The 21,144-nt window shown below is 46.9% G+C and overlaps 1 protein-coding gene across 1 annotated transcript in view; it reads left to right on the top strand.

Annotated features, from left to right (window-relative positions):
- The window catches only part of SMCHD1 (structural maintenance of chromosomes flexible hinge domain containing 1), a 2,274,803-nt gene that overhangs the window by 1,204,426 nt on the left and 1,049,233 nt on the right, over positions 1-21,144 (top strand). Inside the window, exons 30-32 of the mRNA XM_086965602.1 lie at positions 515-543; positions 3,361-3,386; positions 11,785-11,952. Coding sequence (XP_086821728.1) covers positions 515-543; positions 3,361-3,386; positions 11,785-11,952 — 223 coding nt within the window. The remainder of the gene's footprint in view (positions 1-514; positions 544-3,360; positions 3,387-11,784; positions 11,953-21,144) is intronic.

The following is a 21,144-nucleotide window of genomic DNA, read 5'->3' as shown; positions in this document are numbered from 1 at the left end:
ACCCCCGTCGCCAGAATTGGCGAGGGGGTAGTATTCCAAATTGTATGACACCTTTCACAACATGTTTGGATAAAGCCAAACCAAAGTTAGCATTAACCGCGAGGATTATAATGCACTTAAGAGTATATGGTATGGCAATATCATAGAACAGCTATAAGGACATGGTTCCGAAAGCTGCAGACAGGCTCAGCTCATGCTAGAGCACCATCTCACACATAACCAGGTACTCTCCCTCCAGGATTGTTAAGGCCTGCCATATGAGTGACTCACAGGTTACTATTTGTCTATATATCAGTAGGTATAGGAATACTACACCTAAGCAAGGGATGATTACACGACCTTGCCCCAGCTGAGTGATCAGCCAGTTGTGTCTATTTGAGTGGCCAGCCAGGGGTGGCATAATACATGCTGCAGCCCCTAGTAGGCCTTGGTTACACCTATGCCCTGAGTACCTAGGGTTCACTTCTACAGGGGCTGACAAGGTGAAACAATTCCCAATTGTGGATGTACCTAGAGTACATGGTGTAAATTTAGAGAGAGTGCGTCTGTGCTGTGGGTCTGATTAGCAGGCCCACAGCCATATCTAAGTCGAAAACCAGTAAAGCAAAGCAAAAAGTGGGGGTGACCATAGGAAGCAGACTCTAATCTCCTTCACGAAGCAATAGACATCTGTTTAGATATAGCAGCACCGAATGACTAGTGGAAATTGATGAACGTCTCACTGTGCATTTCAGTCTATTTCAATCTATTGTGGCCAGAGCAGCAACAGTAGTTCACAAGCTCAGTATTTTAGCTCAATCACACAGCCCAGTGTACAAACTTTTCCACAACATCTTGAGCATACTTCCTACTCACATATGCACATCAACATGCAACAGATATTATTTTGCTGTCCAGCTACCGTTTACATTTTTTCTTTTCTGAATCTACTCAAACTGGAGCTGGTTTCTGCATGTTTTGTAACGGAATGTACAGATAAAAATCTGTAGGATCGTCCATGTTCATCCTACCCCAATCTACATTCAAACAAATGGAAATGATGATGATTTGTTCAAAATGTGCCTATAAAGTACAGGACATGTATTTGCTGCCTGTTACAACCACAAAGTGGCTGTTTCAGTGTCTCCATCACATAATAGTTTTCCTTTTCAGAGACTGAGCCAGATGGGAAACTTGAAAGGGATAGTACATGTAAACTCTATTTTTGTGTAAAGCTTGCTTGGAACATATGGCGACTGCACAATCTTATACTCTAACTCCTTCCTTTTGTTTTTTCCTTCTCCTGGAATAGGAATATTTCTTAAATTATACATTTGATAGAATCTTCCAGCCCAGGCATAAGACTGGATTCGGAAATTTTTCTTGAGAAGTACCCCTGTGCGCCTGTAGGTGGCATGACTTGGCTCCATGTGGCATTGTCCGCGCAAAAAGTGATGTGCGCGGTGCTTCTATAGTCGCCACTCCAGTGCGCTGACGCCAGTTATTTTTTTTTTGCTCCAGTCAGCGCAGATCTAGAGAACTAACCCCTGTCACATTTTGACTGACCTTTTTCAACCTTTTGTCGAAGATTTTTTGATACATTGTCTCCAGGTGTAGCAGGATGTGGAAGGCTGGTATCTGATAAAGGCTTATGGATGAAGATTAGTTACCTTAGAATTATCCCCCAGGCGTCAGACTGGATCTGGAAGCTTTTCAGAACCCGTAACCCTGTGTTCCAGTTGATGGCGTTGTTTGGCTCAGTGTGGCGCTAATCGTGCCAAAAGTGACGTGTGCATGCTTATATAGGCGCTGACGTCAGTTCTTTTCTTTCTACTCCACTCAGCGCAGTTCCAAAGCAAGCCACTTTGTCCATCACTTTTTGACTGTGCTTCTTTGACATTTTGTCAAGTTTTTGAGAGTTCTTTTCTTGGTCTGGCAGGGATATCCGCTAGGAGGCTGACTTCAGACACTACAACTTCTTTAATTGACTAGTGTTTGTGCCGGGCCCGCATTTTGTTTGCCTCTGGTGCCTGTAGCGCGACCATGACCCGAAGACCTCCACCGATTGCTGCACCATACACACAGTCACCATACCAAACAGTCTCTCAAGCTCCTTACTGCCCGATGCGCTTCCTAGTCGGGAGGAAGGTCCCTGGGTCGATTGCAGAGTCCAAGGTCCTCTTCTCATTCAAGGTTGTCGGCCCACTTGGGTAAGTCCCACAAAAAGAAGAAAAGTAAGAAGTCAAAGAGGCCTTTGACTTCGCTTTATCAAACGCAGTCTTCAGACAAGACTAGGGAGCATCGTCATTAGAGGCAAGGCTCCCTGTCTGAGCCTGCTCCTGGGCTGACTCCACACCTCTCTGAGTTTCCGGGATTTAGAGCGACCCCTGCTTAACTTCAAGAGTTTTATGAGGCCATGCACCTTATATTTGAGCATCCCACTCCCGCTGGCGTGCCTTCAGGCCTGCAGGTTGGGGAGGGGTGCCTAGTGGTTCCAAGTCGGTGGTTCCATCCCCAGCTCCAGTTGGGTTCCTCTGATCCACGGATGTATCTGGACTGGCGCCAGTTGTACCATCTTGACCTTTTATGGCACCAGTCCTGATGCTAACCCTCCCGACTCAGACATGGAACAGGAATGGTGCCGTCTGGAGCCATGCTTTCCAGGCTGGAGCATGAACCCTATTCCTATGGGCTAGGGCTTGGGGAGGACTGGGAGGGGCAAGTTGCTGGTTCCTGAAGAATGCCAGTCCTTGGATTCCAGTGTGGAGTGGTGTGAGGACTTGGCAGAGGCCAGTAGACTGGACACTTTTCCAGATACTAGCATGCTTTCTCCCTGTACCATGGGTACGGAAGAGGGGGTGTCACTTGCAATGGTGGTGAGAGAGGCAGTTGAGGTCCTGGACTTTAGCCTACCCTCAGTGGCAGTCAAGACTTGCGTCTTGACAGAGATGCTTCATCCTGGAGTGACCCCCTCAAAACCACTTCTCTAATGAAGCCCTTACAGAAGTCCTGCTTGAAACAAGGTCCAAGCCCAGCAGAGGGGATCTTGTGAACAGGACAATTGCCCTCTGTCACTTCCCTGCCTCAGGAGACCCTCATTTCCTCACACAACATCCTACCCGGAGAGCTTGCTTGGCCAAGCCTCCATTTCCTGTGTAATATCCTGACGCATTTCCTACCGACTTGCTGGATAGGGAATCCAAGAGGCTGGACACCTTAGGCAAGAAGATGTTTTCTTCCACCAGCCGGGCACTGTCGCTGTGAACACTGTGTGCCTTTTGGATTGGTACTCCCATGCTCTGTGGGCTTCTGTTGTGCAGGTGTGCCCAAGGTTCTGGAGGAGGCCCAGACCATACTTTCCCAAGCTGTTGCTGACGGGAGAGATGAAGCGAAGTTGGCAATCAGATGTGAATTGGATACCATTGATTTATTGGGCTGGGCGGTTTCCTCAATGGTGGCCTTACGGCACCATGCCTGGCTGAAAACAACTGGCTATTCAGGGGATGTCTAAGCATTGCTTATGGGCATGCCCTTTAATGGATCCCATCTCTTCGAAGACAAGACAGACTCCGCAATGGAGCGCATCAAGGACTGCAGGGTTGCGGTGAGGCCCTTGGGTCTTTCCATGGCCCCTTCCCACCACCAGTCCACCCTTCTCTCCCTTTGTAGCCACGGAACGGGCTTCCATCGGCGTTTAAACCCACTCAACTACCACAGCACTCAAGCTTCTCCGCCTCTGTGTGGCCGAACATACAGCACCCACAGACCTTGTGGGTCGGACAGCCAGTTGTCGGGCCAGCCCCTCTCCCCAGCAGCTGCAGCCACCAAACCCTTCTAGTTTGCCCTCTTACCATCACGGGCACCTAGTGAGAAGCAGGATGCAGCATCAACTACCCCACTGAAGGTCTATAACATCAGACTGAAAGGGCCACTCCCTCCCCTTTGTGACTACCGCTCCACCTGCTTGCGACAGACTGATGGAGGGCCATCATACCTGCTCCGCCAAGAAGTGACAACTCTCTTCTCCAAGGGGTGCCAATGCCAGAAGTAGGTTGGGGATGCTATTCCTGCTAATTCCTGGTGCCCAAGAAGGATGAAGACCTTCGTCCTATCCTAGACCTGCACCCTTTCAATTTCTTTTTCAAGAAGGGGAAGTTCAAAATGCTGACTCAAGGCCTGTCTGTCCTGGACCCGGGAGACTGGATGGTAGTGTCAAACTTGCATTACCATACTTCCACATTCTTATCCTGCTTGCCCACAGGTGTTACCTGTGGTTCACGGTGGGCCATGAGCCCTTTGTTTGCCTTGCTTCCCTTTGGCGCCTCTCGGGTGTTCACCAAGGTGATGGCTGTGGTTGCAGCTCATCTGTGGAGGCGGGCTCGCCCCAGATTGTCGTCTCCCACCTCCAGACTATGGCGGACCTCTTGCATTCACTGGGGGTTAACTATCCACATGCCAAAGTCCTGCCTGACTTCCTCGCATACGCTCCCTTTTATCAGAGCTCTTTTGGGCACTGTGCTGTTTTGGGCCTATCCTCCTTCACGGTGAGTTCAGGATTATCAGGCTATGATACCGATGTTTCAGCCTCTACCCAGGATTTCGGTGAGACTGACTCTAAATTTCCTGGGACTCATGGCTTCATGCATCCTGCTTGTGACATATGCCCACTGGCATATGCGGGCTCTGCAGTAGGACCTGAACTTCCAGTGGGCTCAGCATCAGGGGAATCTCTCTGATATGGTCCAGATCTCGGAGGGAACTGCAAAAGATCTACAATGGTGGGAGGCCTCAGGTCTCCAGCAGAATCCGGACCCCACATCAATGTTCTGGAGCGCAGGTGATCCGTCTGGATTGAAAAGCCATTCTACCCTCAATCATGGGAAGGCTTGTACAAGTGTTCACGTACACCACCACCACCATGTGATACTGCAACAAACAGGGCAGGTGGGGTTGTGGACCCTTTGTCAAGAGGTCCTGTGTCCCTCGACATGGCTGGAACAGCAGAGCATTTCCCTGGTGGTTCAACATATGGCAGGCTCCGAACACCAGGCTGATGAACTCAGCCGCATATGCCTAGCAGATCACAAATGGTGTCTCCATCCGTAGGTGCTACAAGATCTTGTTCTGCAGTGAGGAGAGCCTTGGTTAGATCTGTTCGCCACCGCAAAGAATGAGCAATGTCAGCAGTTCTCCATTCTAGAGTTTCCAAAGTGATTCTTGCTCTGAGACATTTTTTGTCTCGAGTGGAGCTCAGACCTCCTGTATAACTTTTTGCCCTTCATCACTCCTGCCCAGAGTTCTCAAGAAGATCAATAATGACTAGGCCAAAGTCATCCTTGTGGCTCCAGACTGAGTCGGAGATGTTGGTCTCCTGAGCTGGTGAGCATGGCCATCTGTTCTCCGATCAGGCTGCCCCTTTGGGAGGATCTTCTGTTACAGCAGCAGGGGAGTGTTCTCCTTCGTGCGTGGAGATTGAGCCACGACATTTGACAGCTTTTGACCATCCACCCGAAGTCTGCAAGGTTAACTTGGCTGGCAGTCGTCTCTCCATGAAAACAAAAAATTGGTTTATGTTTATGTATATATATGTTTATTATGCAGATGTCTATATATGTGTAACTTTATTATTTTTTCCTTTTACAAAAATAAATTATTGTTTTTTTCCAAATGAAGGCATTGTGGTATGTGTATTTTTTGAATTATTTATAAAAATTCGAATCGGACATTGTACTATTTATAGGGTAATTTGATGTTCCCTTTGACTAAGTAAGTTGATAGATTTTTGTTCCTCCATAACAACTTTTTGCACAATGTGGGGGTAATTCTAAGGTAAACAATCTATAACTAATATGTCTCTTACAGTTATATCGTTACCGAAGGTAAATAACTTGTTCGTTCGTGAAGTACTATTGCTTTGATAGCCAAGTTCATTGAAAACTGTACTAATACCGTTCGATACTGCAGGACTTTTTGTTTGAGCCATTCCACATAACCACCATCTTGGGAGGTACTGCTTTGGTATCTATTTACAAGATGAGGAATCTGCAATTAGAAGAAGTAGTGAGAAAAACAGTTTACCGTCTTTTGGTAATGCTCTTTTTGGTGGATACTGTAACTAACTGCAGATTCCTCGCCGCCCTCCTATCGCCCATTCTGAGGAATGGACTCTTCACTTCCCATAAAAAGATCTCAATTTAGAGATCTGCTTACTGTCACATCTAAGCAGTTTGTAAGTTCAGTGTCCAATGCCGGGGACATCCAGAAAGAAACTGACATCAGCGGGCATGGGTGGCCCATTTATGTTACTCCTACAGCACTTCCATGGTGGTATCAAGTAATTGAGGAGCCACACCATTCCAGGTGCTGGCTTGCAGGATCAGTGCTGAGAACAATCCCCAAATCCAGTCTTGCACTTTTGGGTATTCAGAAAGTGAAAATCTGTAGTTAGATAGAGTATCCATTAGAAAGTCCATTTCTGAAGGGAAGAAACTTTTTTTGTAGACTGCATGTTGTGAGAAGTTGGCCTGATATATAATGTTCACTATTCTAGTGAGCACTTTGTATTAGTCCAAACAACCCTTATTGATGATTGGTTGTAAGTCAACCGTAGACCAGCTATCCTAGTAGCATGGACAAGAGCAGTCTTTAGGCTAAACTCTAGAGGGCGTGTTAAGCCAGCTGTTATACCATCACATATACCCCTTGAACACCAAGTGAAAGGACACTACACAAGTTGTTATGAAAATAAAAGGATATTTATTTAGAACACAACAACCCTGGACTCTTTATGAGGACAGGGTGCTAAGCACAATACAAAGCTCTTAGGAAAATACTCAAATCGCACAATTTACACAAATGCCCGAGGGGCACGAAAAAGCATATACTCTAAAAGTGGAATGCGAAATTACTAGCAGGTAAGTACTACTCTAATAGGCTTTGGGATCGCTAGGACTTCACTACTGAACCTTCAGATTACTAGCAGGAGGCCTAGGGAGATCGGGTGCAGAGTGTGCACTCTCACGCGGGATGCGGAACAAAGTCTATGGTTGCTAGGAATTACAAAGTTAGTGTTATCGGACGAATCCGACTAGGTAGAGCTGAAACGAAAAAGGATCTGGACCCTTGGATAGCAAAGCTATGCTGGAGCACCGAAATGCTGAGTTTACCTAGCCCAGCGGCTGCGGCTGCATAGGTCTGAAAAGACGTCGGGAATCCTCTTTGCAGTCTATGGAGCCTGAAAGAAGTTGTTGCTGGCAGGCGACCAGTGAAGAGATTCGGATGGATCCAAGCCTGGATCGAAGATGGAAGACACCTGTAAGCAGAGGGGGCCAAGTTCTGAATCACTAGCCAATGATTAGATGGGCACCAGGATGGCACCGGATGGAGTCACCTCGACCAGGTGAGTGGGCGACGCTGGGCTCTGCAGTCTCACGGACCAGGAGGCGTTGTTGGTGAGCAGGATGGAAGTGCGAGCTGTTCCACGATAGTATCTGCTGTTGACGTCGCTGGACCCAGGATTGGGGCAACAAGTCTTGGCAAATGCAAGCCCACGTGGTGGACTCAAAATGGCATCTGGAGTGGACCAGGAGGGTCCGGGGTGCTCCTCTGTTGGAGGGGAGCAAGGGCCAGTCTGGAGCAACCAGACCAGCGTTGGAAATGTCGTCGTTCGTCGTCGGGAAGGCCACAAGCCAGCAGGCTAGTAGCCAGACAACGCGGTGAGCAGCAAAGAGCAGAAGGGCTCCACGCAGATCTCGTGGAGGCTGGGAGGCTGAACTTCGGTGCTGGAGCTGCTCAGGGTTGGGGCTTCTCAAACCCCAAAGCACTCACTCGAGGATCCCTCGGCGGTCGTGCTGGGCAAGCGTCGTGCAGTCCTGAAGATGGCCGGTCCCTCGAGGTCTCGTCACACCCACGAATCTCAGCTGAGCTGACGATGTAGGTAGAGGTCAGAGGTGCCAGGGAAGCCGGTTCTCGTCGAGCTGGGCAGTCTTGATCCGGAGGAGAGACTTACAGCAGACCGCGATGCTTGGATGGTGCCTGCGGATGCAGGGTGACTACTCCTTAATCACAAGGGAGAAATCTTAGGAAGAAGTCTTGAGTTCCTTTCGTAGAAAGTAGTTTCAGGATTCAAAGATGATCTAATTTGGAAGGGGGCCCGCTCCTATCTTTATACTAGGAAAAGGGGCTGGCACGCGACTAGGTCCTGCCCATGGGTGGGACCAGGAAGGGGGGTAGTTACACCCCTCTCCCATGCCGGACTTTCCCCAGCTCAGGGGCTGGTGTGCCCCTGGAGCTGGTTCTAGCCGGCAGATGCATAGTGAGCACCGGGGTGCCACTTGCAGTCACCTTCCTCTAAAGCCCTGCCTGCCCAGGATACACAAAACCCTGTCTGGGATGGTGCTAGCACCGCCCCTGACAGGAAACCCTTTGTCCAAGCCTCCCTCGCTGGAAGGACTCCCAGCAGCAGGAGGTCAGACTTGTGTCTGTGGTGGCAGCATCCATTTTGTGATGCTGAGGCTTGAGTTAACTTTAACCGGGGTTCACAGTTACATACATGTCGTGTCCCTCTAGATGGGTGGAATGCTAACCCCGTCGCCAGAATTGGCGAGGGGTTAGTATTCCAATTCGTATGACACCTTACTCGACATGTTTTGATAAAGCGATACCAGAGTTAGCATATAACCGCGAGGATTATAATGCACTTAAGAGTATATGGTACGCGTTATCATGGAACAGCTATTAGGACTTGGTTCCGCAAGCTGCAAACGGGCTCAGCTCATGCCAGAGCACCATCTCACACGATTCAAAGCACTCTGCCTTCAGGATTGTCAAGGCCTGCCATAGGGGTGACTGATAGGAATACGGGTGTCCATTTTAGGGTTAGATATAGGTATGCTATATCTAAAGCAAAGGGTGATTACACCACCTTGCCCCAGCTGTCGCGCAGCCAGTTGTCAGATTTAGATGGCCAGCCAGGGGTGGCATAATACATGCTTCAGCCCCTGGTAGGCCCTGGGTACACCTATGCCCTGAGTTACAGGGTCTGATAAGGTGGCCCAGTACCAATTGGTAAATGCACCTAAGGTACACGTGTCAATTTAGTGAGAGAACAGCAAGGCTGTGGGTCTGATTAGCAGGCCCACAGCCAGAGAAGTCGTAAACCAGTGAAGCAAAAATAAAAAATCTGGGGTGATCATAGGATTGCAGACCCTACTCTACTACATCTGTGACCTCCATTCTTTATGTTCACAGTGCCAATTATATTCCTATAGTGGCACACTACACTCACGTTTGGAGACATGCTGAATGAGGAATTTGGCAAATTTTTAAGTAATTGCCTTAGTTATATTTTCTATTTGCTGAGTTTCAGTCCTCGTTTGCAACTAAAGCTAGAGTTTGGTTTGGTTATCATGGCACCTGCTTTGTGACATCATTTGATCTGTGTTGGAAAGGATATGCTGTCATCTCTGCTACAGGTCAAATTCATCCGTAATCTTTTGGAACAAACTTGTCTGTGGGCAAATAACCCAAATCAAATTTCCGAACCAAACTGTGATTAAATAATAATTATGGCACAACTCTGTTCTGTATGCAGATTTTAAAACTGTGGACAAAAAAACAAGAAAATATTTCCTTTCAGGGAAATTTGGAAAGATTTAGCAAACCTAAACTGTCACATTTTATATTGAAGACACAAATGTAGTATTTTACTGAACACACCAAGCAAAGTATCAGGACTAAATTAATGATATTTTGTTTTCTTCTGATTCCCATTGCCAATCTTGGAGGATATTGACAGAGGGACACTACATTTTCCTGTCAATAATGTAGACTTTGTGGGGACAAACTTGAATCTTTACCATTTGATTTATACTTTTCCCCAATTTGTACATAATTGTAAAATCTTGCTGAGACCAGTATTCTTCAGGCTAATGGTCATCATTAGAAATTGTGGCACAGGTTTATTTGTATCAGGAGAACATTGGCAGTTTAAGGGCATTTTAACCAATGTTATAGTTTGAGTATTGTCAAAATTAGAGAATGTTTCATTGGTTGTTCCCTCTATTCTTACTTTGATAACTTTATTTCGGTCTTAGACCATAAAAGTGCCATAAAATATGTACAAGCACAGTGTTAAAATGTAAATACATCAAGTAAAAAAATTATTAAACAGTAGATATCAAAGTAATAGTTATAAATGAAAGCGGTCATCCCTTAGTCCTTGTGGATTTTTACAGATCTTCTCCTCCACATACCGAGAAGAAACCTGGAAACAGCGAAGACAATGGGGGGGTAGTATCATAAGTTAAGACTCTACGGGCGAGAGCACAGTGCCTAAAGCCCAAATTCTTGCAAAGTGGAATGATCCAACACTTCCTAATTTCGCCATATGCTGGGCAGAAAAAGAGGATGTGTATAATGTTTTCCCTATCATGATTGCAGGCAGGGCAGTTAGGTTTCGTCGCTTTGGCCCATCTTGAGGTAAATTCTCCGACTGGTAGGGAGCCATGTCTCAGTTGAATGTAGAGCTTTCTTGCCAGTGGTGGTTGCACCAAGTCCAAAAACGCCTCCATCCTGACTTCATCTTTGATTGTAAAAAAACTCATTAGATAGTCTGCCCAGGGATTTAGAGGAATGTAGCTTTTTGAGGTTATACGCTTTAACGGCTGCCACCAGGACAGACCTTTGGGTCCTCAAACAGCTCTCCTCCGGTGTGTCCCAAAGTTGGGGAAGGCCGATTTGGTAGAGAAGGAACTTAACGTGTGTTAGCCATGGTATGTTCTTGGTCTTTAACTGCCCCCAAATGTTTTTAAATTCTGTTCTAAACGGTTCCAGCTCCGGGACAGACCAGAACCTTCTCCAACAGAGTAAAGGTCGGGCTGCCGCCAGCTCAGTAATAGGTTCCAGACCCTAATCCAAACGTAGTGAGAGCAAAGGTGTGCTTTGCGGGAGATCAAACAAATGCCGCATGAAAGAATGTTCTGCTTTCATCAGGTTACATGTGTTAGTATGTCCCCAGAGCTCGGCTGCATATAAGGCTGCAGACCTGACCTGTATTTTAAATATCTCTAGGACAGGGGTAACCGGTTTACTTATTCACTTTGAACAAAAGAAGAGATGTAGGGGTGTGGGCGCTTCACGATTATCTGATATTCTGCGATTGAGGGGCCAATGATGGATGTTTCTGAAACCTTAGCAGCCTGTTTAAAGCAAGAACTTGTGTCTGCATTGTAGTACCTCTGTTAGGTACCCCTTGTAGAAGAAAGTGGCAAAGACTTGTAGAGAAGATAAATGGAACAGAGACCACAGGCAGCCATAGCAACCTTAAACAGCCAACTCAGATGGAATCACCAATTCACAAATGCATCCTAGCAACCAGCTGGGCATTCCAGCACATGAGGTCATTAAACGCATACAGAAGACCACAACTCCATAGTATCCTAAGCTGTCTGCTGCAGAAAAGGACTTGTACCTCCACTAGGAAGGTGCTGATCGCACTCTAGACGTTTTGTTTTAGCTCTTTATTTAAATCTCAGGTTATTGGTTGAGTAAGTTATAGCATTGAGTGTGAAATATGCATATGCATTGCCAATAGGTCTGCCATTCATATTAAAGATGGCACCCACTAGGTAAGTAGATTCTCTTAATAAAATTGTCCTTTCACTTTCCAAAGTTGTGTTCACTTGATATTCATTAAATCACGCATCCATTGTAGTCATTGTGATGTGTAATAGGGTATTATTTTTTGATTGACCTCAGTTCTTGTGTAATGCTCACATAAATGCATCTACTCTGTTTCCCTCCTAGACAAGCACACAGACAATGATCGTTAAAGGGATAAAGTTTGTTCCTGGGCTCCCTGAAACCAAAGAGTTGAGTTTTGCTTGGCGAGGATTTACAGATTTTGTAAGAATGAATTTAATTTCAGGGCTTCCGAGTAAACTGCTTCTTGTGGACTGGCCAGATTTACAACAGGTAAGTGTGTCTGTAGACATCCTTTCTTGGATTGCAATGAAACTTTAATGGCTCATGCCATTTTAGCTGATTGTATCGGTCATAGGTGTCAATTGTTGATCCTGGAACGCTGTAATCATACCATATTTTCAGGATAGCCACTGACATTTTAAATCAGCCCAACTTAAATGAATGTGCAGTTGTTGCAGCTATCAGTATATCCTGAAATTGTTTTTAGATCAATGTTTATTCATTTTTAACACAGCACCAAAACTTTACACACAATGCACTTGTTCAGGTACCTCAGTCATCTTTGATTTTTTTAAAGTCTTGTAAGGTGGAAGCAGTCACAATACACATCTCTTATTATATAGCAATCACATTGTCATGCATTGTTTAAACTGGCAGACCTCCTGTATGGAAGAAGTCTCCTGCCTCCTGCCTTTGCTGAATGTCAGTAGAATCTGAAAGAAACAGGTTAGTATTAGATTCCTTACCTTAGAATATCCCCTGGCGTCAGACTGGATCCAGAAACCTTTGCGTAGCAGTACCCTTGCGTGTCTGTAGGCGTCGTCTGAGGCTCCGCGTCCGTCGTCAGCGTCGTTGGCGCCGTGATGGTGTCGACGGAGTACTTAAGACGCCGCCCTCGCGCGCTGACGTCAGATCTTCTTTTTTCCGCGCCAGCAAGCGCTGATCTGGAAGAATTATACCCTTAGTAAATTTTTGACTAAACTTTTTCGATCATTTTGATCTTTCTTCGAAGTTGAACGACTCCGACGGTGCCGGTAGGAATGCCCGGGTTCAAGCCCTGTGTCGACTGCAGCCGACTGATGTCGGTTTCCGACCCCCATCGCCGGTGTCTACATTTTTTTTTTTTGGTGTAAGATATTTATTGCACATTGTCACATAAGCAAATTACACTTTCGTCGCCTACAACCATATGAGGCCGGCTACATATTGACATGAGTTGGTAAATTCGGTGATTGTCATACACGGCCCATCAGCCGACAACCATAGGTCCGGCGGCGTTTTGCGAATTTACCAACATATGTGAATCAAGACAATGCCGTACTCGCTGTCAAGATATATTCCTGTTCTTACATTTTGTACATTTTATATGGAACTACAGTAAAAAAAAAAACCAAAAAAAAAACCATATATATATAAAATAAAACAAATTAAGAAAAGCCCTAGAACTCAAGGCACCGTGTCACAGCATTCTCCCCCCCATTACACATCAAATAGCAATATTCATCTTCACGTTGGTAGATTCAACCCATCACTTCTTAAGCATCTTGCTCTGACGAGTTTGTTAGCAAGTATTGTCTGAAAGAAGCCCAGTAATCTCTAGGGCGTGAGCATGCCGGCAGTTCTTCCTTGTAAGTGGTGAGTGTGTCACAGCAATATGTTAGATCCTCCAACCAGTTTTTCATCTTGGGCTTCAATTTACTGTTCCAATCTAATGAAGACTCTCCGCTTTGCCATTAAGAGAGCTACAACACAAAATGTACGCATCTGCGCTCTCAGCTGCGGCACTATACCTAATAAACAGACTTTGGCCGTACACTGCAAAGATGCCCCTAGAATGTCATTTAGTGCCTGTACCATTTGCTCCCAGTATCTCGCCACAGGGCGACAGTGCCATGCTAAGTGCATAAAGTCTGCATTTTCCTGCCCACATCTAATACAGTTGGAGGTGTCTCTTAATCCGTACCTGTGTAGTCTTTATGGCGTATGATACTTTTGGTGGAGATATTAATAGTGGATGATCCTTAGGTTACCGTTAGGCGTAAGCAAGCCCGTCAGTAGGCAGGTGGTTTCCCATTCCTCTTCCGAAAGTATATCTTCCAATGCCTTGCTCCAATTTTTCCCTTACCCACTCAGTGTTCCCTCCAATGTTTGTCTGCGTGCTAGTGTATAACCTGGACACTAAATGTGAGGCTCTGGGTGTTGTGAGGACCAATTGTAAAGGGGCTAGTGTCTGAGGTTCTTCCGGGAAGGTGGGAAAATGTTCTCTCATCGCCCTCTGCAATCTATAGTAGTTGAAACTAAATAGCAGTGTTGGGTTGCTAATATAATCTAGTTTGCCAAGGGTCTGAAATATTCCATCCTTATATAAATCACCCATTTTGTCTATGCCAGCGTGTTTCAGTAATTCCATTCCAACCTTCTCCTGCGTAACTGATAGGGCCGGGTGGTGGGTTAGTGGGAGTGCAGGTGCATATAGTGGCAGGCTGTGTGTTACTTTGACCAACAGTCTCCACGCTTCAGTTGTGGCGTTGACCGGGTTGATATCTCGTCCATGTAACCTAACTCTCTTATGCGGTAAGATACTGGTCAATGGGATAGGGTCCGCATCGCCCGCCTCCACCCCAACATGCGTTAGGAAAGGTATTTCATGGTGCCAGTAATGCGAGAATTGCGCCTGAGCGCATAGGTAATAGAGATAGAGCTCTGGAACCTTGAAGCCTCCCTTAGCATATGGTAGTGTCATCGTGTGTAGGTCTAACCTGGCTTGCTTCCCCGCCCAAATGAGGTTTAACATGAGGGTTTTAATGTTACGGAACACCTCTGCAGGAGGTTTGATAGGAATGTTGTTGAACAAGTAAAGGAACTTGGGCAGCAGTACCATTTTCACAATGGCGATTCTGTCCGCCAGTGATAGCGGCAGTTTATTCCACCGTTTGATCTTATCTCCCAGTGAGGATATCGCTCTTCCGTAGTTAGTACGGATAACCAATTCCGGGTCCCTGTGGAACCATATTCCCAAGTATCTGGTCGGTTCGTCTTGCCATTCTAGAGGATAGTCCAGGGCCATCGGGTGAGTACCATCTGTCAGTGTCAGAATGAGGGACTTAATACAATTTATCTGAAGCCCTGAGTACTGGCCAAATTGTATATATTCGCGCAATAACGGGTTAAGATGCTGTTCCGGGTTTTTCACATACAGTACCATATCGTCTGCGTACAACGATATGCGTATGGGGCGCATTGGGAGTTGTATGGCTGAGTAGTGGTGATGTTGTCTAATTTTGCAAGCCAATGGTTCAAGTATGAGGGCAAACAGCATCGGGGAGAGCGGGCACCCCTGTCTGGTGCTGCGACAAATTGCGATTGGGTCTGAGAGATGTTTGTTTATTCTAATGCGTGCAGTTAGGTTCGTGTATAGCATCGTTATCCATCCAATAAACAGTGGTGGAAAACCCATTCGTATGAGTACTGCGTGTAAAAAGGGCCAGCCTATTGTATCAAACGCTTTAGCAGCGTCTAATAAAACTGCTACAGCCTTTATTACAGGTGCTAGATAATGCGCTAGGGCAAATAACGTTTGTGTTACGTGTGGTTGATCTATCCGGTATAAAACCGGATTGGTGGACAGAACGAATAAAAAGAAGTTAAACATGAATGCTAAAGCTGTGATGGGCACTAAAAATCGAAAAGCTTAAATCAGATGTGTGAAATAAATTATGTGTTTAATCAAACAGAGAAGAGAGGATAAAAGCACAGTGCTAGTGCAATGAGTGAAACAAAACTGTGCTATATATGTCCTCCTAGATCCAACACACAGTCTTACATCGTAGGTGCCAAGAAATATATGAGAGTACCTACATACTGCATCCGGCCGTGAAGGGCATTTACACTACGTAAGGGAGTATGCAGAGTAGTGAGTGCAGAGTATTGAGTAGTGAGTGCAGAGTAGTGAGTAGTGAGTGCAGAGTAGTGAGTAGTGAGTGTAGAGTAGTGAGTAGTGAGTGCAGAGTAGTGAGTAGTGAGTGCAGAGTAGTGAGTGCAGAGTAGTGAGTGCAGAGTAGTGAGTAGTGAGTGCAGAGTAGTGAGTAGTGAGTGAAGAGTAGTGAGTGCAGAGTAGTGAGTGCAGAGTAGTGAGTGCAGAGTAGTGAGTAGTGAGTGCAGAGTAGTGAGTACAGAGTGGTGAGTAGTGAGTGCAGAGTAGTGAGTGCAGAGTAGTGAGTAGTGAGTGCAGAGTAGTGAGTAGTGAGTGCAGAGTAGTGAGTGCAGAGTAGTGAGTGCAGAGTAGTGAGTGCAGAGTAGTGAGTGCAGAGTAGTGAGTGCAGAGTAGTGAGTGCAGAGTAGTGAGTAGTGAGTGCAGAGTAGTGAGTAGTGAGTGCAGAGTAGTGAGTAGTGAGTGCAGAGTAGTGAGTGCAGAGTGCAGAGTAGTGAGTGCAGAGTAGTGAGTGCAGAGTAGTGAGTGCAGAGTAGTGAGTGCAGAGTGCAGAGTAGTGAGTGCAGAGTAGTGAGTGCAGAGTAGTGAGTGCAGAGTAGTGAGTGCAGAGTAGTGAGTGCAGATTAGTGAGTGCAGAGTAGTGAGTAGTGAGTGCAGAGTAGTGAGTGCAGAGTGCAGAGTAGTGAGTGCAGAGTAGTGAGTGCAGAGTAGTGAGTGCAGAGTAGTGAGTGCAGAGTAGTGAGTGCAGAGTAGTGAGTGCAGAGTAGTGAGTGCAGAGTAGTGAGTGCAGAGTAGTGAGTAGTGAGGGCAGAGTAGTGAGTGCAGAGTGCAGAGTAGTGAGTGCAGAGTAGTGAGTGCAGAGTAGTGAGTGCAGAGTAGTGAGTGCAGAGTAGTGAGTGCAGAGTAGTGAGTGCAGAGTAGTGAGTGCAGAGTAGTGAGTGCAGAGTAGTGAGTGCAGAGTAGTGAGTGCAGAGTGCAGAGTAGTGAGTGCAGAGTAGTGAGTGCAGAGTAGTGAGTGTAGAGTAGTGAGTGCAGAGTAGTGAGTAGTAGTGCAGAGTAGTGAGTAGTGAGTGCAGAGTGCAGAGTAGTGAGTGCAGAGTAGTGAGTGCAGAGTAGTGAGTGCAGAGTAGTGAGTGCAGAGTAGTGAGTGCAGAGTAGTGAGTGCAGAGTAGTGAGTAGTGAGTGCAGAGTAGTGAGTGCAGAGTAGTGAGTGCAGAGTAGTGAGTGCAGAGTAGTGAGTGCAGAGTAGTGAGTGCAGAGTAGTGAGTGCAGAGTAGTGAGTGCAGAGTAGTGAGTAGTGAGTGCAGAGTAGTGAGTAGTGGGTGCAGAGTAGTGAGTAGTGAGTGCAGAGTAGTGAGTAGTGAGTGCAGAGTAGTGAGTGCAGAGTAGTGAGTGCAGAGTAGTGAGTGCAGAGTAGTGAGTGCAGAGTAGTGAGTGCAGAGTAGTGAGTGCAGAGTAGTGAGTGCAGAGTAGTGAGTGCAGAGTAGTGAGTAGTGAGTGCAGAGTAGTGAGTGCAGAGTAGTGAGTAGTGAGTGCAGAGTAGTGAGTGCAGAGTAGTGAGTGCAGAGTAGTGAGTAGTGAGTGCAGAGTAGTGAGTAGTGAGTGCAGAGTAGTGAGTGCAGAGTAGTGAGTAGTGAGTGCAGAGTAGTGAGTAGTGAGTGCAGAGTAGTGAGTGCAGAGTAGTGAGTGCAGAGTAGTGAGTGCAGAGTGCAGAGTAGTGAGTAGTGAGTAGTGAGTGCAGAGTAGTGAGTGCAGAGTAGTGAGTAGTGAGTGCAGAGTAGTGAGTGCAGAGTAGTGAGTGCAGAGTAGTGAGTGCAGAGTAGTGAGTGCAGAGTAGTGAGTAGTGAGTGCAGAGTAGTGAGTGCAGAGTAGTGAGTGCAGAGTAGTGAGTGCAGAGTGCAGAGTAGTGAGTAGTGAGTGCAGAGTAGTGAGTGCAGAGTAGTGAGTGCAGAGTAGTGAGTGCAGAGTAGTGAGTGCAGAGTAGTGAGTGCAGAGTAGTGAGTGCAGAGTAGTGAGTGCAGAGTAGTGAGTGCAGAGTAGTGAGTAGTGAGTGCAGAGTAGTGAGTAGTGAGTGCAGAGTAGTGAGTGCAGAGTAGTGAGTGCAGAGTAGTGAGTGCAGAGTAGTGAGTGCAGAGTAGTGAGTGCAGAGTAGTGAGTGCAGAGTAGTGAGTGCAGAGTAGTGAGTGCAGAGTAGTGAGTGCAGAGTAGTGAGTGCAGAGTAGTGAGTAGTGAGTGCAGAGTAGTGAGTAGTGAGTGCAGAGTAGTGAGTAGTGAGTGCAGAGTAGTGAGTAGTGAGTGCAGAGTAGTGAGTGCAGAGTAGTGAGTGCAGAGTAGTGAGTGCAGAGTAGTGAGTGCAGAGTAGTGAGTGCAGAGTAGTGAGTGCAGAGTAGTGAGTGCAGAGTAGTGAGTAGTGAGTGCAGAGTGCAGAGTAGTGAGTAGTGAGTGCAGAGTAGTGAGTGCAGAGTAGTGAGTGCAGAGTAGTGAGTAGTGAGTGCAGAGTAGTGAGTAGTGAGTGCAGAGTAGTGAGTGCAGAGTAGTGAGTGCAGAGTAGTGAGTAGTAGTGCAGAGTAGTGAGTAGTGAGTGCAGAGTAGTGAGTAGTGAGTGCAGAGTAGTGAGTGCAGAGTAGTGAGTGCAGAGTAGTGAGTGCAGAGTAGTGAGTGCAGAGTAGTGAGTGCAGAGTAGTGAGTGCAGAGTAGTGAGTGCAGAGTAGTGAGTGCAGAGTAGTGAGTGCAGAGTAGTGAGTGCAGAGTAGTGAGTGCAGAGTGCAGAGTAGTGAGTAGTGAGTGCAGAGTAGTGAGTGCAGAGTAGTGAGTGCAGAGTAGTGAGTAGTGAGTGCAGAGTAGTGAGTAGTGAGTGCAGAGTAGTGAGTGCAGAGTAGTGAGTGCAGAGTAGTGAGTAGTAGTGCAGAGTAGTGAGTAGTGAGTGCAGAGTAGTGAGTAGTGAGTGCAGAGTAGTGAGTAGTGAGTGCAGAGTAGTGAGTGCAGAGTAGTGAGTAGTGAGTGCAGAGTAGTGAGTAGTGAGTGCAGAGTAGTGAGTGCAGAGTAGTGAGTAGTGAGTGCAGAGTAGTGAGTGCAGAGTAGTGAGTGCAGAGTAGTGAGTAGTAGTGCAGAGTAGTGAGTAGTGAGTGCAGAGTAGTGAGTAGTGAGTGCAGAGTAGTGAGTAGTGAGTGCAGAGTAGTGAGTGCAGAGTAGTGAGTAGTGAGTGCAGAGTAGTGAGTAGTGAGTGCAGAGTAGTGAGTGCAGAGTAGTGAGTAGTGAGTGCAGAGTAGTGAGTGCAGATTAGTGAGTAGTGAGTGCAGAGTAGTGAGTGCAGATTAGTGAGTGCAGAGTAGTGAGTAGTGAGTGCAGAGTAGTGAGTGCAGAGTAGTGAGTAGTGAGTGCAGAGTAGTGAGTGCAGATTAGTGAGTAGTGAGTGCAGAGTAGTGAGTGCAGAGTAGTGAGTGCAGAGTAGTGAGTAGTGAGTGTAGAGTAGTGAGTAGTGAGTGCAGAGTAGTGAGTGCAGAGTAGTGAGTAGTGAGTGCAGAGTAGTGAGTAGTGAGTGCAGAGTAGTGAGTGTAGAGTAGTGAGTGCAGAGTAGTGAGTGTAGAGTAGTGAGTGCAGAGTAGTGAGTAGTGAGTGCAGAGTAGTGAGTAGTGAGTGCAGAGTAGTGAGTGCAGAGTAGTGAGTAGTGAGTGCTCAGTAGTGAGTGCAGAGTAGTGAGTAGTGAGTGCAGAGTAGTGAGTAGTGAGTGCAGAGTAGTGAGTGCAGAGTAGTGAGTGCAGAGTAGTGAGTGCAGAGTAGTGAGTGCAGAGTAGTGAGTGCAGAGTAGTGAGTAGTGAGTGCAGAGTAGTGAGTAGTGAGTGCAGAGTAGTGAGTAGTGAGTGCAGAGTAGTGAGTAGTGAGTGCAGAGTAGTGAGTAGTGAGTGCAGAGTAGTGAGTGCAGAGTAGTGAGTGCAGAGTAGTGAGTGCAGAGTAGTGAGTGCAGAGTAGTGAGTAGTGAGTGCAGAGTAGTGAGTGCAGAGTAGTGAGTGCAGAGTAGTGAGTGCAGAGTAGTGAGTGCAGAGTAGTGAGTGCAGAGTAGTGAGTGCAGAGTAGTGAGTAGTGAGTGCAGAGTAGTGAGTGCAGAGTAGTGAGTGCAGAGTAGTGAGTGCAGAGTAGTGAGTGCAGAGTAGTGAGTGCAGAGTAGTGAGTAGTGAGTGCAGAGTAGTGAGTAGTGAGTGCAGAGTAGTGAGTAGTGAGTGCAGAGTAGTGAGTAGTGAGTGCAGAGTAGTGAGTGCAGAGTAGTGAGTGCAGAGTAGTGAGTGCAGAGTAGTGAGTGCAGAGTAGTGAGTAGTGAGTGCAGAGTAGTGAGTAGTGAGTGCAGAGTAGTGAGTAGTGAGTGCAGAGTAGTGAGTGCAGAGTAGTGAGTGCAGAGTAGTGAGTGCAGAGTAGTGAGTGCAGAGTAGTGAGTGCAGAGTAGTGAGTGCAGAGTAGTGAGTGCAGAGTAGTGAGTGCAGAGTAGTGAGTGCAGAGTAGTGAGTGCAGAGTAGTGAGTGCAGAGTAGTGAGTGCAGAGTAGTGAGTAGTGAGTGCAGAGTAGTGAGTGCAGAGTAGTGAGTGCAGAGTAGTGAGTGCAGAGTAGTGAGTGCAGAGTAGTGAGTAGTGAGTGCAGAGTAGTGAGTGCAGAGTAGTGAGTGCAGAGTAGTGAGTGCAGAGTAGTGAGTGCAGAGTAGTGAGTGCAGAGTAGTGAGTGCAGAGTAGTGAGTGCAGAGTAGTGAGTGCAGAGTAGTGAGTGCAGAGTAGTGAGTAGTGAGTGCAGAGTAGTGAGTAGTGAGTGCAGAGTAGTGAGTAGTGAGTGCAGAGTAGTGAGTAGTGAGTGCAGAGTAGTGAGTGCAGAGTAGTGAGTGCAGAGTAGTGAGTGCAGAGTAGTGAGTGCAGAGTAGTGAGTGCAGAGTAGTGAGTGCAGAGTAGTGAGTAGTGAGTGCAGAGTAGTGAGTAGTGAGTGCAGAGTAGTGGGTGCAGAGTAGTGGGTGCAGAGTAGTGAGTGCAGAGTAGTGAGTGCAGAGTAGTGAGTGCAGAGTAGTGAGTGCAGAGTGCAGAGTAGTGAGTAGTGAGTGCAGAGTAGTGAGTGCAGAGTAGTGAGTGCAGAGTAGTGAGTGCAGAGTAGTGAGTGCAGAGTAGTGAGTGCAGAGTAGTGAGTGCAGATTAGTGAGTAGTGAGTGCAGAGTAGTGAGTAGTGAGTGCAGAGTAGTGAGTGCAGAGTAGTGAGTGCAGAGTAGTGAGTGCAGAGTAGTGAGTGCAGAGTAGTGAGTGCAGAGTAGTGAGTAGTGAGTGCAGAGTAGTGAGTAGTGAGTGCAGAGTAGTCAGTAGTGAGTGCAGAGTAGTGAGTGCAGAGTGCAGAGTAGTGAGTAGTGAGTGCAGAGTAGTGAGTAGTGAGTGCAGAGTAGTGAGTGCAGAGTAGTGAGTGCAGAGTAGTGAGTGCAGAGTAGTGAGTGCAGATTAGTGAGTAGTGAGTGCAGAGTAGTGAGTAGTGAGTGCAGAGTAGTGAGTAGTGAGTGCAGAGTAGTGAGTGCA

The sequence above is a fragment of the Lissotriton vulgaris genome, chromosome 4_1, assembly GCF_964263255.1.
Source record: "Lissotriton vulgaris chromosome 4_1, aLisVul1.2, whole genome shotgun sequence".
Classification (NCBI taxonomy): domain Eukaryota; kingdom Metazoa; phylum Chordata; class Amphibia; order Caudata; family Salamandridae; genus Lissotriton; species Lissotriton vulgaris.
Note: the sequence above shows the minus strand (reverse complement) of the source record. Positions and strands in the feature narration are given on the sequence as shown.